Source organism: Parasteatoda tepidariorum, chromosome 5 (genome assembly GCF_043381705.1).
Source record: "Parasteatoda tepidariorum isolate YZ-2023 chromosome 5, CAS_Ptep_4.0, whole genome shotgun sequence".
Lineage (NCBI taxonomy): Eukaryota > Metazoa > Arthropoda > Arachnida > Araneae > Theridiidae > Parasteatoda > Parasteatoda tepidariorum.
Window position 1 is genome coordinate 30,288,346 of NC_092208.1, and position 13,530 is coordinate 30,301,875.

Consider the following 13,530-nt stretch of genomic DNA (forward strand, 5'->3'; position numbering starts at 1 on the left):
CTTAAATCAGCAAGCCTGAATACCTTTAGGGTTATAAGAAAACATATCCTTCATAGCTCGATAACATTCTCAGTCTTATTTATTTTCAGTCAGTTTGCAATAAGCCTAGAGAAGTGAAGGCTTATTGTAAATGGCCTTTTTTAAGTTTCATTGCAATAAACCTGGGCAAATTCAGTTCAATTGATTCAGTTTAATTTTTCCCACATTTTCTAATTAGCCTTAAGGCATACAAGCAATTGTAATAAGCTTTAAAAAATATGAGATAGTAAATTAATGCCGATGACTTTTCCAATTACCCTGGCTTATAGCAAAATACTAGTAAACATTGAAGAGTGCTGGATTTTTTAAATAAACCTACAACATACTATACATATACATTTATGACAATTAGTAAAAAAATAATAATGACAATTGGTGATAGAGGCATACTCATATTAACAACAAGGATAGGCCAAACAATTAAAAATGCTGTTTGCTGGACCTTAGTTAAAATCTTCGTATTTACATATTTATTTTTTCAAACACTAATTTCTGACACTGGATGGTAAAGGTGGCATCTCTTCCTTGCTGTTTTTAATACCGTAGAAGAAGTAAAGTACCAAACCTAGAAGGAAAAAAATATTTCGAATATTGAATTTACAATATATTAGATATTAATTCGTAAATAAAACATTTTAATGTCTTAGTATCTAAGAAAGTTCAAAATTGAAGACTGCGGAGTTGAACACTGGTAGTTGTGAACTCAAAAATTTGGACAGCTGCTCAACTACGATTATGAAATATACATAAAAAAAATATTCATAATTAACTTTGGCAATGGCATTATCTATGAGTATCTTCACACAATCAATTCCTAAATTATACGAAAACGCACAATTTGATTTCTGAATTCGTTAAAAATTTATGGTAATACAAGTCGTTTAAATCAAAAGTCTGATTAATAAGAGCTGAATAATAATTAGAGCTAGATGTATATTTTTCGAGATCTATCGACTTTCGCCTACATTTATTTCATAAGTAAATTCTATATTAAAATACCTTGATTTTTGTATATTTTGTTCTTTATAATAACACGCAAGGCTGAGTTAGCTTGGTTGATAGGGCATTAGGCCCATGTCCAGGTAATGCGTTCGATCCCAGCCGGTCGAAGAATCCCCGTGTGGTAAATGGTGACTGGTGCACGTTTAATATGTAAGGTTACAAAGTCCTCCAAGTTCACATAACGAATCAATACACCTGGGGAATACTGAGTTGGTGATTGATCGTTCTCTGGTTTAGGCTAAAATTACGATATGTGGGTGAATGGATGCATGACTAGATCTGTCCTTTAAAATGGGGTGTGACGCGTGTGTGCGGCTGAAGTTATATTCTTGGCCAGAAATGGCGCCACTGAAAAACTCGAAACGCACCCTCTGCCTTAAATTCGCTTGGTTTCACAAAGCAGGTTTGCTGTTATTGGAAAGTGGCATTAGAAATAACAATAATAACACATACCATATCTTAATAAAGTTTTGTGGAAATTCATGAAAATGACTGTATTACGCATTGTGTAAAGCGAGATCCTCATTTTAACGTTTTTTTAATCATAACTTTGGCAAAAAATGAATTCCGAACCACAAATTATCTACATATTTTTTTGCATTGGTTTATCTTGAAAAATCCTAATGTAAATAATCTAAAAAAATAATGAAACTAATATTAAAAAATTATAAATAATAAAATCTTTCTAGTTGAAATTTCTCCAAAATGTGACTGGTTATATTTAAGGTTTCGCATTAGTCTGGAACACTTATAACGTAAAATATTAATTCACGCTATTAAGCTTCATTTTTGCTACTCGCTAAATAAAAGGCTAATAATATTTAGCCTTTTATTAAGCGAAACAACTGCTGTGAGTTTTGTATGCGAGTTTTATGCATCGGAAATTTTAAAGAAATGATCAGCATTTTCTGTATCAGATGTTCTGTGTCTGCTACATAAATGTATCTGCTACAAAAGTACTTTTTTTCCTTCAAAGGTCTGTTTTAATAAAATAAAAGGTAAAAATTGAGACATATAATTGAGAATGTCTGAACTTTATATTTTTGATTTGTTTTTTTTTTTACTGTGCTGAAAATGTCTTTTACTAACTCAAAACAGAAAGAAGTGAAATTAAATGACTTCACATTTCGCCAATGTATTGAAAATGACTGTAAAGGACTTTGAGATTCAGCCTGGTAGTAAATGTTGCAAGGCTGATGATGCAGTTTTAAAAAAAATCATACAGTTTCACAAGTTTCCGAGAAATGAAATACGTTTTTTTTCCAATGGGAAATGCTAATAATAATCGCTATGTTAAACCTGTTACATTTGAACCTAGAATAGTATCTGTTATGAATAGTTTCCTTCTATTATGAAATATTCTATGGCAAACGTCTGTTATTCCGCTATTTAATAACAGATATGGGTTTTTATATTAGGTATGGACAGATACGTTTTTTTAACATATAGAGTTTTTTAATGGTTAACATATTACATAAAGATGCTGTTACAAACCTAGTACGGATTTTTCAACTTCATGTGATAATGATATGGATTTTTAGGTTCAAATTTTTATACTAGGTGGATTCTCTAACTTTAAATAATACTCCTATAACGATTTTTTAACTTAAAATAATAATCTTATGAGGGTTTATCAGCTTGCAAGAACAGTCACAGAATTGAGAAAAGAATAATTTTTTTTCAGTATTTCAACAAAGCTTTAGGAGAAAATATTATTTATCAATTAAATGGGAGAGTTTGATATTTGTTTTCAAGTAAGCTTAATGCGAATGTTATTTTAAGGACTACTAAATTGATAAAGGGAAAGTGCTACCTTCCTCATCCTTAAGAAAGGAGACATCCCAGAGTGCTCAAACTATAGCTTACTTTACACTTTCTGTAAAATTTTCTCATAAACACTCTACCAAAAATTAATAAAGTGCAGACAGCATAGAATAATTCTACCGATCCGGCTTGTCTAAAGGTAGATCTACTGCCGTGAAAATAATTAACAAAAGACAAATAATGGAGAAAAAAACAATAACATTAGAATTCGGAATTTATATCCGTCTTCCATTGACAGATTTCAAAATAGTATATGATTCAATGAATCTAAAACGATTTATCGAATTCAATGAGGGAATTTGAAATTCCTCAAAAACTTATTAAATTAACTTCCATAACCTAACCAAAGAATTAAATTAGAGGGAAAAACCAGAATAACTTATCAGAGCTTATCAATATAATGAATGGATTGAAACAAGATAATACATTGGCTTGAATTCCGTTTAATTTAAATCTTGAAAAAATATATCAGAGGCTCCAAAGTAAACATAAGAGGGAATATATTCACCAAATCTGTACAAATGCTTGCTTTTGCGGACGCAGTCGATAATATAGCGAGAACACCAACAGCCCTCAAACAGCATTCATTTCTTTGGAAGCTGAGCCAATTAAAAGGTAGCGTTTACTAAAACCAAATATTGGCCATGCACCAAATTAGAATTTATCAGCATTCCTTTGGAAAGTGCAAAGATAAATTTGATGCAGTTAAATATTTTACGTACGCTGAAATAAAACCAGAAAATATTATAAAAGCAGAAATCCACAACAGAAGAACACTTTTTAACCAATGCTCCTTTAGAATAAGGAAATTTTTGAAGACAGGTTTCATAAAAATATCAACTAAACCGACTATTTATAAATAATTAATCATCTATTTTAAAATATGCAACTGAAACATGGACAATGGCTGACGAAGAAAAAGAACAACTTGCATTTTTTGAGAGGAAATGCTTAAGACGTATTTTTGCTGGAATTCAAAGAGGATAAACATCGAGAAAAAAGGAACAAATATTGAACTGTGCAAAATCTACAAAGGATCGGATAAAGTTCTTCAACATCCAAGAAATAAAATGGGCTGGTCACATTATCAGAATGCACGATACCAGCACCACGGAAAAAGTTTTCATTGCCACACCAGCAGATACTCGAAAAAGAGGTTGTCCAAGAATCAGATGAGTCGATTGTCTGTAAAGAGATTTGAGCATCCTCAAAGTAACCGGATGGGAAGTTCATGGTTAAAGATAGGGCAGTTTGGAATATAATTCTAAGAAGGACCAAGGCCCACATACTGCTGTAGTGCAATTGAAGAAGGAATGAAATTGATAAATGATACAGATTATAAGTGACGTGATTGATAAGTGAGAAAAGTGAATTCAAAAGCATTGGTGTATTAACTTATTTCACAAGCAAATTAATCCATAAACAAGTCAGCATTTTGCAAACAATATATCTATTTTGAAAGAAAATGACCTATGTCATAAATTAAAAGAAATATGAAGAAAAATGATAAATAAGGTACTTCTTTATCACTTACCGACGGCTATCCATATAAATAATCTGACCCATGTCGCAGGTTGCAAATTCACAATTAATATAATATTTACAAGAATGCTCATTGCTGGTACTAATGGAACGATGGGAACCTGAAATAATTTATTGCATTCAGTAAAACATATTCATTAGATTTGATTAAATAAAATGAATTTAATAGTTATAGAATAGTAATGAATTTAATAGTTAAGTTCCAATTTCTGGTATAAAATTTTTTCGCTTAAATATTTTTTATAATTTAATTCAGGGCTCAAAAACTTCCATTCACTAGCTCACCATTGACGATCAAATATTTTAGATTGGCGAGTAAATTTTATTTACCAAATTATTGAGTTTGAAATTAAACTACATATGCTTACTACATAATACATGCATTAAACTACATAGCTACATAGATTATCATCCCTCAATCCAGAGGCAACTCGAAGTGTTTTGAAAACAAGTGGTGGCATTTTTCTTCCATTTAGAACAACAAAAAAAGGACCAGGTTACCCACTTTGCAGCATTCATGAAACTATTGTTTTTGAGACGTTGAAATTTTATGACAACCTTATTTTTTTTAATTTATTATTACTATTCCAATAAATACTTGTCACCAGAATGTTCTTCATACCGCATCTGCTAGCATTTTAAAAACTATTCATATTGTAAATAACAGGAAAGAAAAATTTTAGTCTGGCCTTTTCTTTTTGCCTGGAAATTGTTTAGAACAGAAATTTCATGTCCTGGTTTTATTAAAAGTAAATTAAAATGTTTTAAAATATTTAATAGGGTTAACAAAGTTCTTTTTAATGTATACACAGTATTAAGAAAAATTAATAAACATACCTTATAACAAAGAGGACTTATGGACTGTTTGTGAATTGAGATAGTGAAGAATGATAGAATGAATCCTACAAGAAGGATAACTACAATAATTATGGCCCACCAACAGTCCAAATAACTGGAAAATATCCGTATAAAACCACATAGTAAAAAAGTTGTTACACAGTAGTATACCACAGAGTGGGTAACTAATTTTCCAGGACTCCAATCAATAAAGCGCTTCATCCACTCAAAATTGTCTCTCAATTCACCACCGGTATCAGTTAACGGAATGGAATTACTTTTGAGGGGATCGTCATTCTGCGTGAGTTCTAGAACGTCTTTTTCCGTCAAATCAGAAGGCTTGTATCTCAAGATAATCACGGAGGCACTTACCACAATGTATGCAAAGAGTGTCCCGATAGATATTACTTCCACTAAAGCATTGATGTCCAGTAGTAATGTTGTAATGAAGGATAAGAAAGAGAATACATACATAGCCCTCAGTGGAATTTGAGTCTTTTTGTTGACTTTCGAACAAAAGTTCAACAGAAGACCATCGTCTGCCATGACGTAGATTACGCGAGTCAAAGCGAAAAGACTGCCAATAATGCCTGTCGATGTGCCACAAACTGCTCCGACAATAACTGCTATTTTTGCCCATTCTGCCCCGTGAGAGCCTAATGCTTCTGGTATTCCGGACTCGTCTTGAATATCCTTATAATTTACCATAAGTGTAAGAACTGTAGCTGTTCCTATATAGCCAATAGCAGCTATACCCATTGCTGCCATGGTTGCCCTTGGGATAGACTTTTTGGGATCTTTTGCTTCTTCGCTACATGCAGCAATAGCCTCGAACCCAATGTAAGCATAAAAGCAAGAAGCGGATGCTTCGAAAACGCCAGACCATCCGTATGGCATGAAACCTCCTGTTTCTGGGTTGGTCCAATTCTTTATATCAGCAAAGTAGGCGCCTACTCCAATAATCAAAATGATAACTCCTATGTTGATAACGGTAAACAAGTTGTTTAAATAGGAAGTCATTTTGACTCCAAATGAAAGGTATATCACAAATATGAAAAGAATGAAAACGGCGAAAAAATCCAAGTAATCTGCAATCATAGGTGCTTCTATAGGTCCTGTAAAAGACATTGTACCATTTTTGATGTGGTATCCTGCTAAGGAGTCTATGTAGGCACTGGCAGCTCTCGCAGTTGCTGCTGCACCTATAGTGTGCTCCAATGCCATGTTCCATCCTACTAAAAATGCCCACAGTTCACCTACAGCCATATAGGTATAAGAATAAGCTGAGCCTGATTTCGGATATCTCACTCCCAGTTCAGCGTAGCACAGAGCAGCTAGGAAAGATGCAAAACCACTGAACAAGAAAGCTAGTACTATGGCTGGGCCAGCCATACTTTTTGCTACTGTTGCTGTAAGTACATAGACACCAGCTTCAACCATATGACCCACAGCCATCAGAGTTATGTCTAAGGTACTGAGACATCGCCTCAGATTTGTGTCTAGAGCTTTACCAATATTGGTTTTTTTCCTAGTCAAACGGGAGGAAAATTCGAAACATTTTGTCGACCAACTTTTTCTTCCCAGTGAAGTACCTAAAAAGAAAAAAAATCGATAAACTTAATTACTTAAATAAACATGTTTAACCACAGATATTGTGAATAGAATCGAAAAATTCTAATTGATGTTACTATTAATTTGTATGAAAAGAATATTTTTATTATATCTGCTACCACAATACTAAATAAATAATTGTTTTACATGGTTAATAAAATAATATTTTTACTATAAATTCTCGCAATGGTTTTTTTATTACAGAAAATTTCATCTTTGCGACGATTTGGAGGAATAAATATATTTACTGTGTTCGATTCAAGAATATGTGAAACAGGGTGTCCCAAATAAGGTGATATAGGGGTGATTCAGAAAGCATAAGGTGATTCAGAATAACATAGCAACACATGGTCGGAAACATCTTCGTTCGCCCTAAGTGGTGTTGTTAAACAAGAGCATTGGAGGAGACAGACATGCATTGCCGCAGTCATTTGAACTGTCATAAATCTGCCAAGCAGATGGACAATTTTTCTGCTGCTAGTGCATTTTTCTCAGTCAATCGGGTCAAACGGATCATGGGTTAGAGTCCCCTTGCCGTCAGGCTAAGCCAGGGAGACTTTCGAAGTTTTCCTCTCCATGTAACGCAAATGCGGTTTAGTTCCATCAGAAAGTCTTCCACGAAGGCAAATTTCTCCATTACTCGATCCAGGAGTTCCCTTGTCTTCTGGTTTGGGTTCAAAATTACAGGGTTTACGGAGTTGAACATTAGAAGTCGTAAACCCAAAAAATTGGGTCGGCTGTTCAACTGTTATAAAATTATAAAACGTTAGATTAGGGAATTCCTGGACTAAGCATTGGGAAAAACTAGTCTTCGTGGAGGATTTTTGCGATGGAACTAACATGCATATGCGTTACAAGGGTGGGAAAATCATGAAAACCTAACACAGCTAGAAGGTAAGGGTACTCGAACTCATGATCCGTCTACCACCGAAGATATTTTACTTCAGCACTGTGGTCGGTGTGGGATTCGGATTGACCTGCCATCGATGGGATTCGAACCTGAGTCACCTCAATGAGAGCCGAGCGCTCTATCTCCTGAGCCATCACGACTCTCTTACATAAAGTTATAATAATTGCATATTTTATAACGAAATTAGCTTTTATTGAAAAGTATCCACATTTAAGATGAAAAAAAAGAAAAGAAAATGAGATGAAACCAGGGGGCAGAATGCGGAACTTCCCAGTAATTTAAATAATAGACCATTTAAATTTATTTACCTAGAATCAGACAGTTTTCATAATGTTTACTTCACAATCACGCATTTTGTAACCAATGTAACTAGAAAAGGAAAAAGAAAAATTTTTGCTATTTATGGTCGAACAACTTTGAAATTAAAAACTAATTTTCAAGCTATCATAGCGCCTCATCAGAAAGAATATCATTCATCATTTATGTTGCAATTAATTAAAACAGTGTAGGGAATTATCTGTTTTGGCTGTCACTACAATTTGAAGCTGTGTCTGGTATAGTTAATGATTTAATTAAATACTGGCCAATTGTCAGTGCTAAACCGAAAAATCAAAGCTGCTCGCTCAAATTAAGTTAAATGATCAACCTCATGTTTCGAAATTTCAACTACTTGAGTATATTGCATTAAATACCACGTAAATTTATTTTAGACAAAGAAAAAGGCATTTAAACAAGAAAAATAATTGAACATTTTCTTGGAAATCTTTTTCTTTTCTTAAAAATCTTCACGATTTAAAAAAAATATCGTTAATTGAATAAAATAATACAATAATTTAAAATTAATTTAATTTTAAAGAAATGAATTAGTTTAATTTTAAGGAAAAAATCATAATCATAATTTAATGTATTTAAAAAAGAATTAAGAAGTTATATTTGCCATGATTTTTTTGATTTTTATTTACTAGATTTTTAGTTGCATAAATATATTTCAGACAACGAGAAACAAGATTTCAAAAGGAAAATAAAAAATTGAAACTTTCTTTGGGAATATGTTTTTTTTTAATCATGAATTTAAATAATCATCAATTGAATAAAAATAATTAACGAATTTAAAATTAATTTTAAATTAAAAAAGTAAATCAATTTAAAATCTAAATTTTAAAAAAAGAATTAAAAAGATACATTTGCCATGATTTTTTTAAAATCTTTATTTATTAGATTTTATATTTATTTTCCTATTTTTATTTAAATTTGTTGAGATTAGTATTGATTTTTAATTGTTATTGGTTATTATTATTTTATTTTAATTTTATAATGTTACGATCTGGTGTTCATTATATTCATAATCTTTCTTTACTATTTTTATTCACTACTTTATTATTATTTTTCACAAAAATACAAATATACAGACAATAGACAATTCGTTATTTGACAGTTTCGTTTTGCTTACTTCGTAGCTCTTGTTTAGCTACTACTAGAGCTGCACTATACTAAAAACAATTCCGGATCAAATTACGGTATAAAGTACTGGCACTTTGAATGCATTATCCGTAAAATCCATTTTGCCGTAAAATCCCTTTTTTTTAAAAAAAAAATAATATACAGTAATTTGACAGTTTAATTACCGTAAAATCACTGAATTACTTTCATTAAATATATGTCAAAACAGATTTTTTGTTCCGTAACATAATCCGGAAAACAAAAAAAAGGATTTTACGATAAAAAGTACCAATACCCTGAGGTCCGGTACTTTTTACCGTAATTTGACCCGCAAATGTTTTACATTGTAATGAGCTTTTGGAGATAGTTAACTATGTATTTCCGAAACAAGCAAAGGAGACAGAGGGTATTTAAAATGATTTTCCTTATTTTTGATACTAGAAACATCATTTTGGCGTATCAGTTATTCTTATGCAACATAACTAACGTACCAAGTTTCAAATGAAAACATTAAAAAATATTTAAGATGTTAATTAAAATATACTTTTTAAAATATACTTTTAATTAGATATAAATAAAAGAGTCCCTTAAACTACAAATCTCTTAAAATAATGTTAGTTTTTTTTTTAAAAAAGTTGGTCACGAATGAGGTTTAGAACAATTGTTGCTTGAAATAATTTCGAAAATATGTGTTTATATACATTTACTTAAATAAACNACAATAAAATACAAAAATTGAAATGTTTTGAAAAAAAACTGTTGCACAGGAGATATTTTTATTGTAATTGAATTAATAAATCTCTTTCTAAATTAATCGAAAAAGCTTATACATTCCAGTTCCTTTAAACAAATAAACAGGTTTTCTACAATTTGCTCACCGATTTTGAATTTAATCCCATCCAAGCCCGAGATCGACAAAATTTTTTGAGCTCGAGTCCCACATTAAATTGGCCATGGTCAGGCTAAAGTTTTTAAAAGACATCATCTGAGATTTCCAAAAGAAGAAATTTTTTGCTATTAAATTAGCTATACTTAATAATTAAACCATCGGTAATAGAATAATATAATTTGGGTCAAAGCTCTCGGGCTCAATCTGATTTTCTGTCATCTTCAATCATTATAGAGGACACTAGGGACAAATAAAGGTTTTAAATCATTTAAGAGACTTAAGGCGTTTAAAAAAAGGTGAATGCAATCCATTTCCGGCGGGTAAATAGGCTCCTCCCAAGTGACGTTGCAAGTACGAGGAGTAGGATTGAGAGATCATAGAATCCTATTCATTATTGAGATTATGTCATTGTTCCTCCAATAATTCAATCGGTAATGCGCTTTAAATTATTTTTTATTTTTCAATAATTTTAAATTCTTAAATTTTTGAAATAACGTAAATGAATTTTCGATTTTTTTTAAAAATTTATCTATATAAATATATACATGATAAACACATTAATGAATATTTTTTTAAATTATTATCTGTCGCATTTCAACGATTTTGATGTTCAAATGAGAAATATTTGACTTTTCTTTTTAAAGGTTGAAATTGGATAATGGTCGTAGAATTTAAAATAAAAATATCTAAGTTCAACGATTCAAGTATTTTTTCGATTAGATAACAAATATTTACTAAAAGTTATTTTGTGAATGGAACTATCTTTGGGTAAACATATTTTACATTTGATTGCAAAAATTTTTCAATTTGCTTAAAAAGTTCACAAGATATGACGAAATACCCAAAAAATAAACTTAACATAAAGAGGTCCAGACTTTGGATTGCCCTCCTGTCCGAACTATTAGACCATACTCCCCAAATGTATTTGCTCCCCCCCCCCATATATCGGGATTCAAAAATCCGAATTCTTCGAAAAAAATTTTATTTTATTCATAGAAAGTACGTTTTTGCGTTTGATTTCGTAACTTAAAATATCGTACTGCACCAATTAAGTACTATATATGAGTTAACCCTCTCAAACCATTAAGATTGAGTAAAAGAACGTGAAGATCCGATCATTAGATAAAAAGTTATTCAGGGTGGTCTACTTTTTAAATTTGAACACTGTGCATCGTTGTATTCTTGTATTATTTACACCCACCATTAAGGAAAAATTATTAAATCAATAATTAAATAACTTAGCTCTTATCTTTCAATTCAATAAAAAAAACAATACTTTCAACTCAGCTTTAGATTAAATTATATAATTCTTAAGCAAATTAATTAAAAATAATAATTTTAAAAGCATATCAGTATATCAAATTGTGAGTAATTACAGAAAAAAATTAGAATAAGGATAAAGAATCTCAATTTCCACTCAAAAATGTCTTCATTTTTTCTCTGATTGTATCATGTTTTAAAAAAATAATTTATAGAAAAAAGTATTAAGTAGTTAGTTAAAAATTATGGTAGGAAAAAAGACATACAAATCAAAATACTTAGCAACATGAGAGTAAATGTATCCCTACGAAATGGGATAATCCTTAATCTTATTGCACACCGCGTGATCAAGCTGTTGACCTTGGGAAAAGCCGTAAATAGGTTTTTGTTTATTTTTTTACTCTCTTTCCTGCCTTAATGAATGGTCAAAAAGAAAATGCTTTTCAATTTTTTTCACTCAAATATTACAACTTGGTAATTCGCCAAGTTACTAAAAAAATATTAACTTGGCGAACATCTATTATTAACTATCAAATTCTATGTCGGATTGTTAACAATTATTATACGTAAATCAAAAACTGATATCCATTTGTTAAGTACATCGAGTTTGGAAATTCTGGAAAGATTTTCAAAATCTTGGATGATTAAAAAGCGTACAAAAACTGTATAACATTTCAAATATTCACAATTTATAAAACAATTTGTAAGTTGTTCAATTGTTTTAACTTTTTAAAATTAGTATTACACTCTATGTTTCACGAAGTTCCCTTCATAACAAATTTTGAGTAGACATTCTTATTCTAATTTGAGTAGACATTCTTATTACATCACACTTTTACAAGACCTACATTCATTTGCATTCTTACATAACTTCCTCATCAGTGAGATATACGTCTTACGTAACGTCAGTGAGATAGACACATTTAACACTGTTTATAAAAAATAATTACTCCTACAATTTAAATTTATTACCAATGGGGTAATATTTAACGTCAATTAACTTATAATTTATTAAGGGAAAATAAATTGTAAGTGATCTATCTATCCCTTGTCTATTTCTATTCCATCTTCGATTCTTTGGGGAATTCTTTTGAATACATCAAATTAGGTTAATTTCTTTTTTATATTTATCATACCCTCATATCTTTCTTTAAAAGAAAAAGAAAATAAAGAATCATACATAAAAAGTCTATCACTATAAGATGTTTTTCATCTGAATATATTTGGATATGATTGATTTCATAACTCAATTAAGCTTATAAATTTTTTTTAATTTTAATGAAATTGTCATTCTTTAACTCATGCATAAAATGAGAGTAAGACGCTTAAGTGGGGAGAGGGGGAATAATTCTAGAGCAGGAGTTTCCAACTTACATGAGGCCGGGGGCCCCAATTAAAAACACAAATCAAATGACGGGCCGCAACTTTATCAAAATTTTATCTAGGACTCCTTTATGTTTGAAGGAAAATTAAATATGACTGTCAGATTTTTATCAAGTTGTACAAAACAAGCGTATTGAATTACAAATTAAAATTAGAAGTAGATTTTTGAGCAACATACACGATTATGTTTGTATTTGAATAAATATTTTCTTGGATGCAAAACCTGAGAAATAATTTTTTTTTTGCGCCGTTGGTATGTTAAATTTCGCAGAAACGAAGAAATTAGGGTTTTTTTTTTAACGGAAGAAAAGTATTTTAAACCCATATAGATTTTTTACGAAAATTCTCCGCAAAAAATGACAACTAATATACTTTAGTTCATGGGCCACAAAAAAAGCCTTCGAGGGCCAGATGCGGCCCGTGAGCCGCCAGTTGGTAACCTCTGTTCTAGAGCATTAACTTCAAAAAATAAATCGATATTGATTAAAATATATTTTCTTCTTGTCTTAATATAATTAGAAATAACATTAATATAAGAAATAAGGGCTTTGCTTTTGAAATATATTTACAATAATTACAATTCGTTTTATTTATTTTTACACAAATTTAGCTTAAAATGACAATTTTCATGAGAATGAGTCTTTTATTGATGCATTTTTTTTTTTTTTCGTTTTTCATATGAGTTTTATGTTTTCAATAACTTTAATAACATTTTTATTAATTTCAAAATTGCATTCAACTTATTTTACATAAGTAGTATAGCACTGACTGAATTCTAGTTATCTATATTCTT

At 30.6% G+C, this 13,530-nt stretch overlaps 1 protein-coding gene across 3 annotated transcripts in view; it reads right to left on the reverse strand.

Moving 5' to 3' along the window:
• Positions 1 to 362: 362 nt before the first annotated feature.
• Positions 363 to 13,530, reverse strand: part of LOC107445983 (cationic amino acid transporter 4) — a 30,823-nt gene continuing 17,655 nt past the window's right edge. For 2 of the 3 annotated variants that reach the window (XM_043054577.2, XM_016060503.4), the window contains exons 2-4: positions 5,245 to 6,836; positions 4,400 to 4,508; positions 363 to 604 (exon numbers count right to left, since the gene is read on the reverse strand). In XM_043054577.2, the coding sequence (XP_042910511.1) occupies positions 525 to 604; positions 4,400 to 4,508; positions 5,245 to 6,836 (1,781 nt within the window). In that variant the 3' untranslated portion in view covers positions 363 to 524. Of the gene's footprint in view, positions 605 to 4,399; positions 4,509 to 5,244; positions 6,837 to 8,073; positions 8,130 to 13,530 lie in introns of those variants that run through there. The other variant, XM_071181227.1, reaches the window with a different exon arrangement.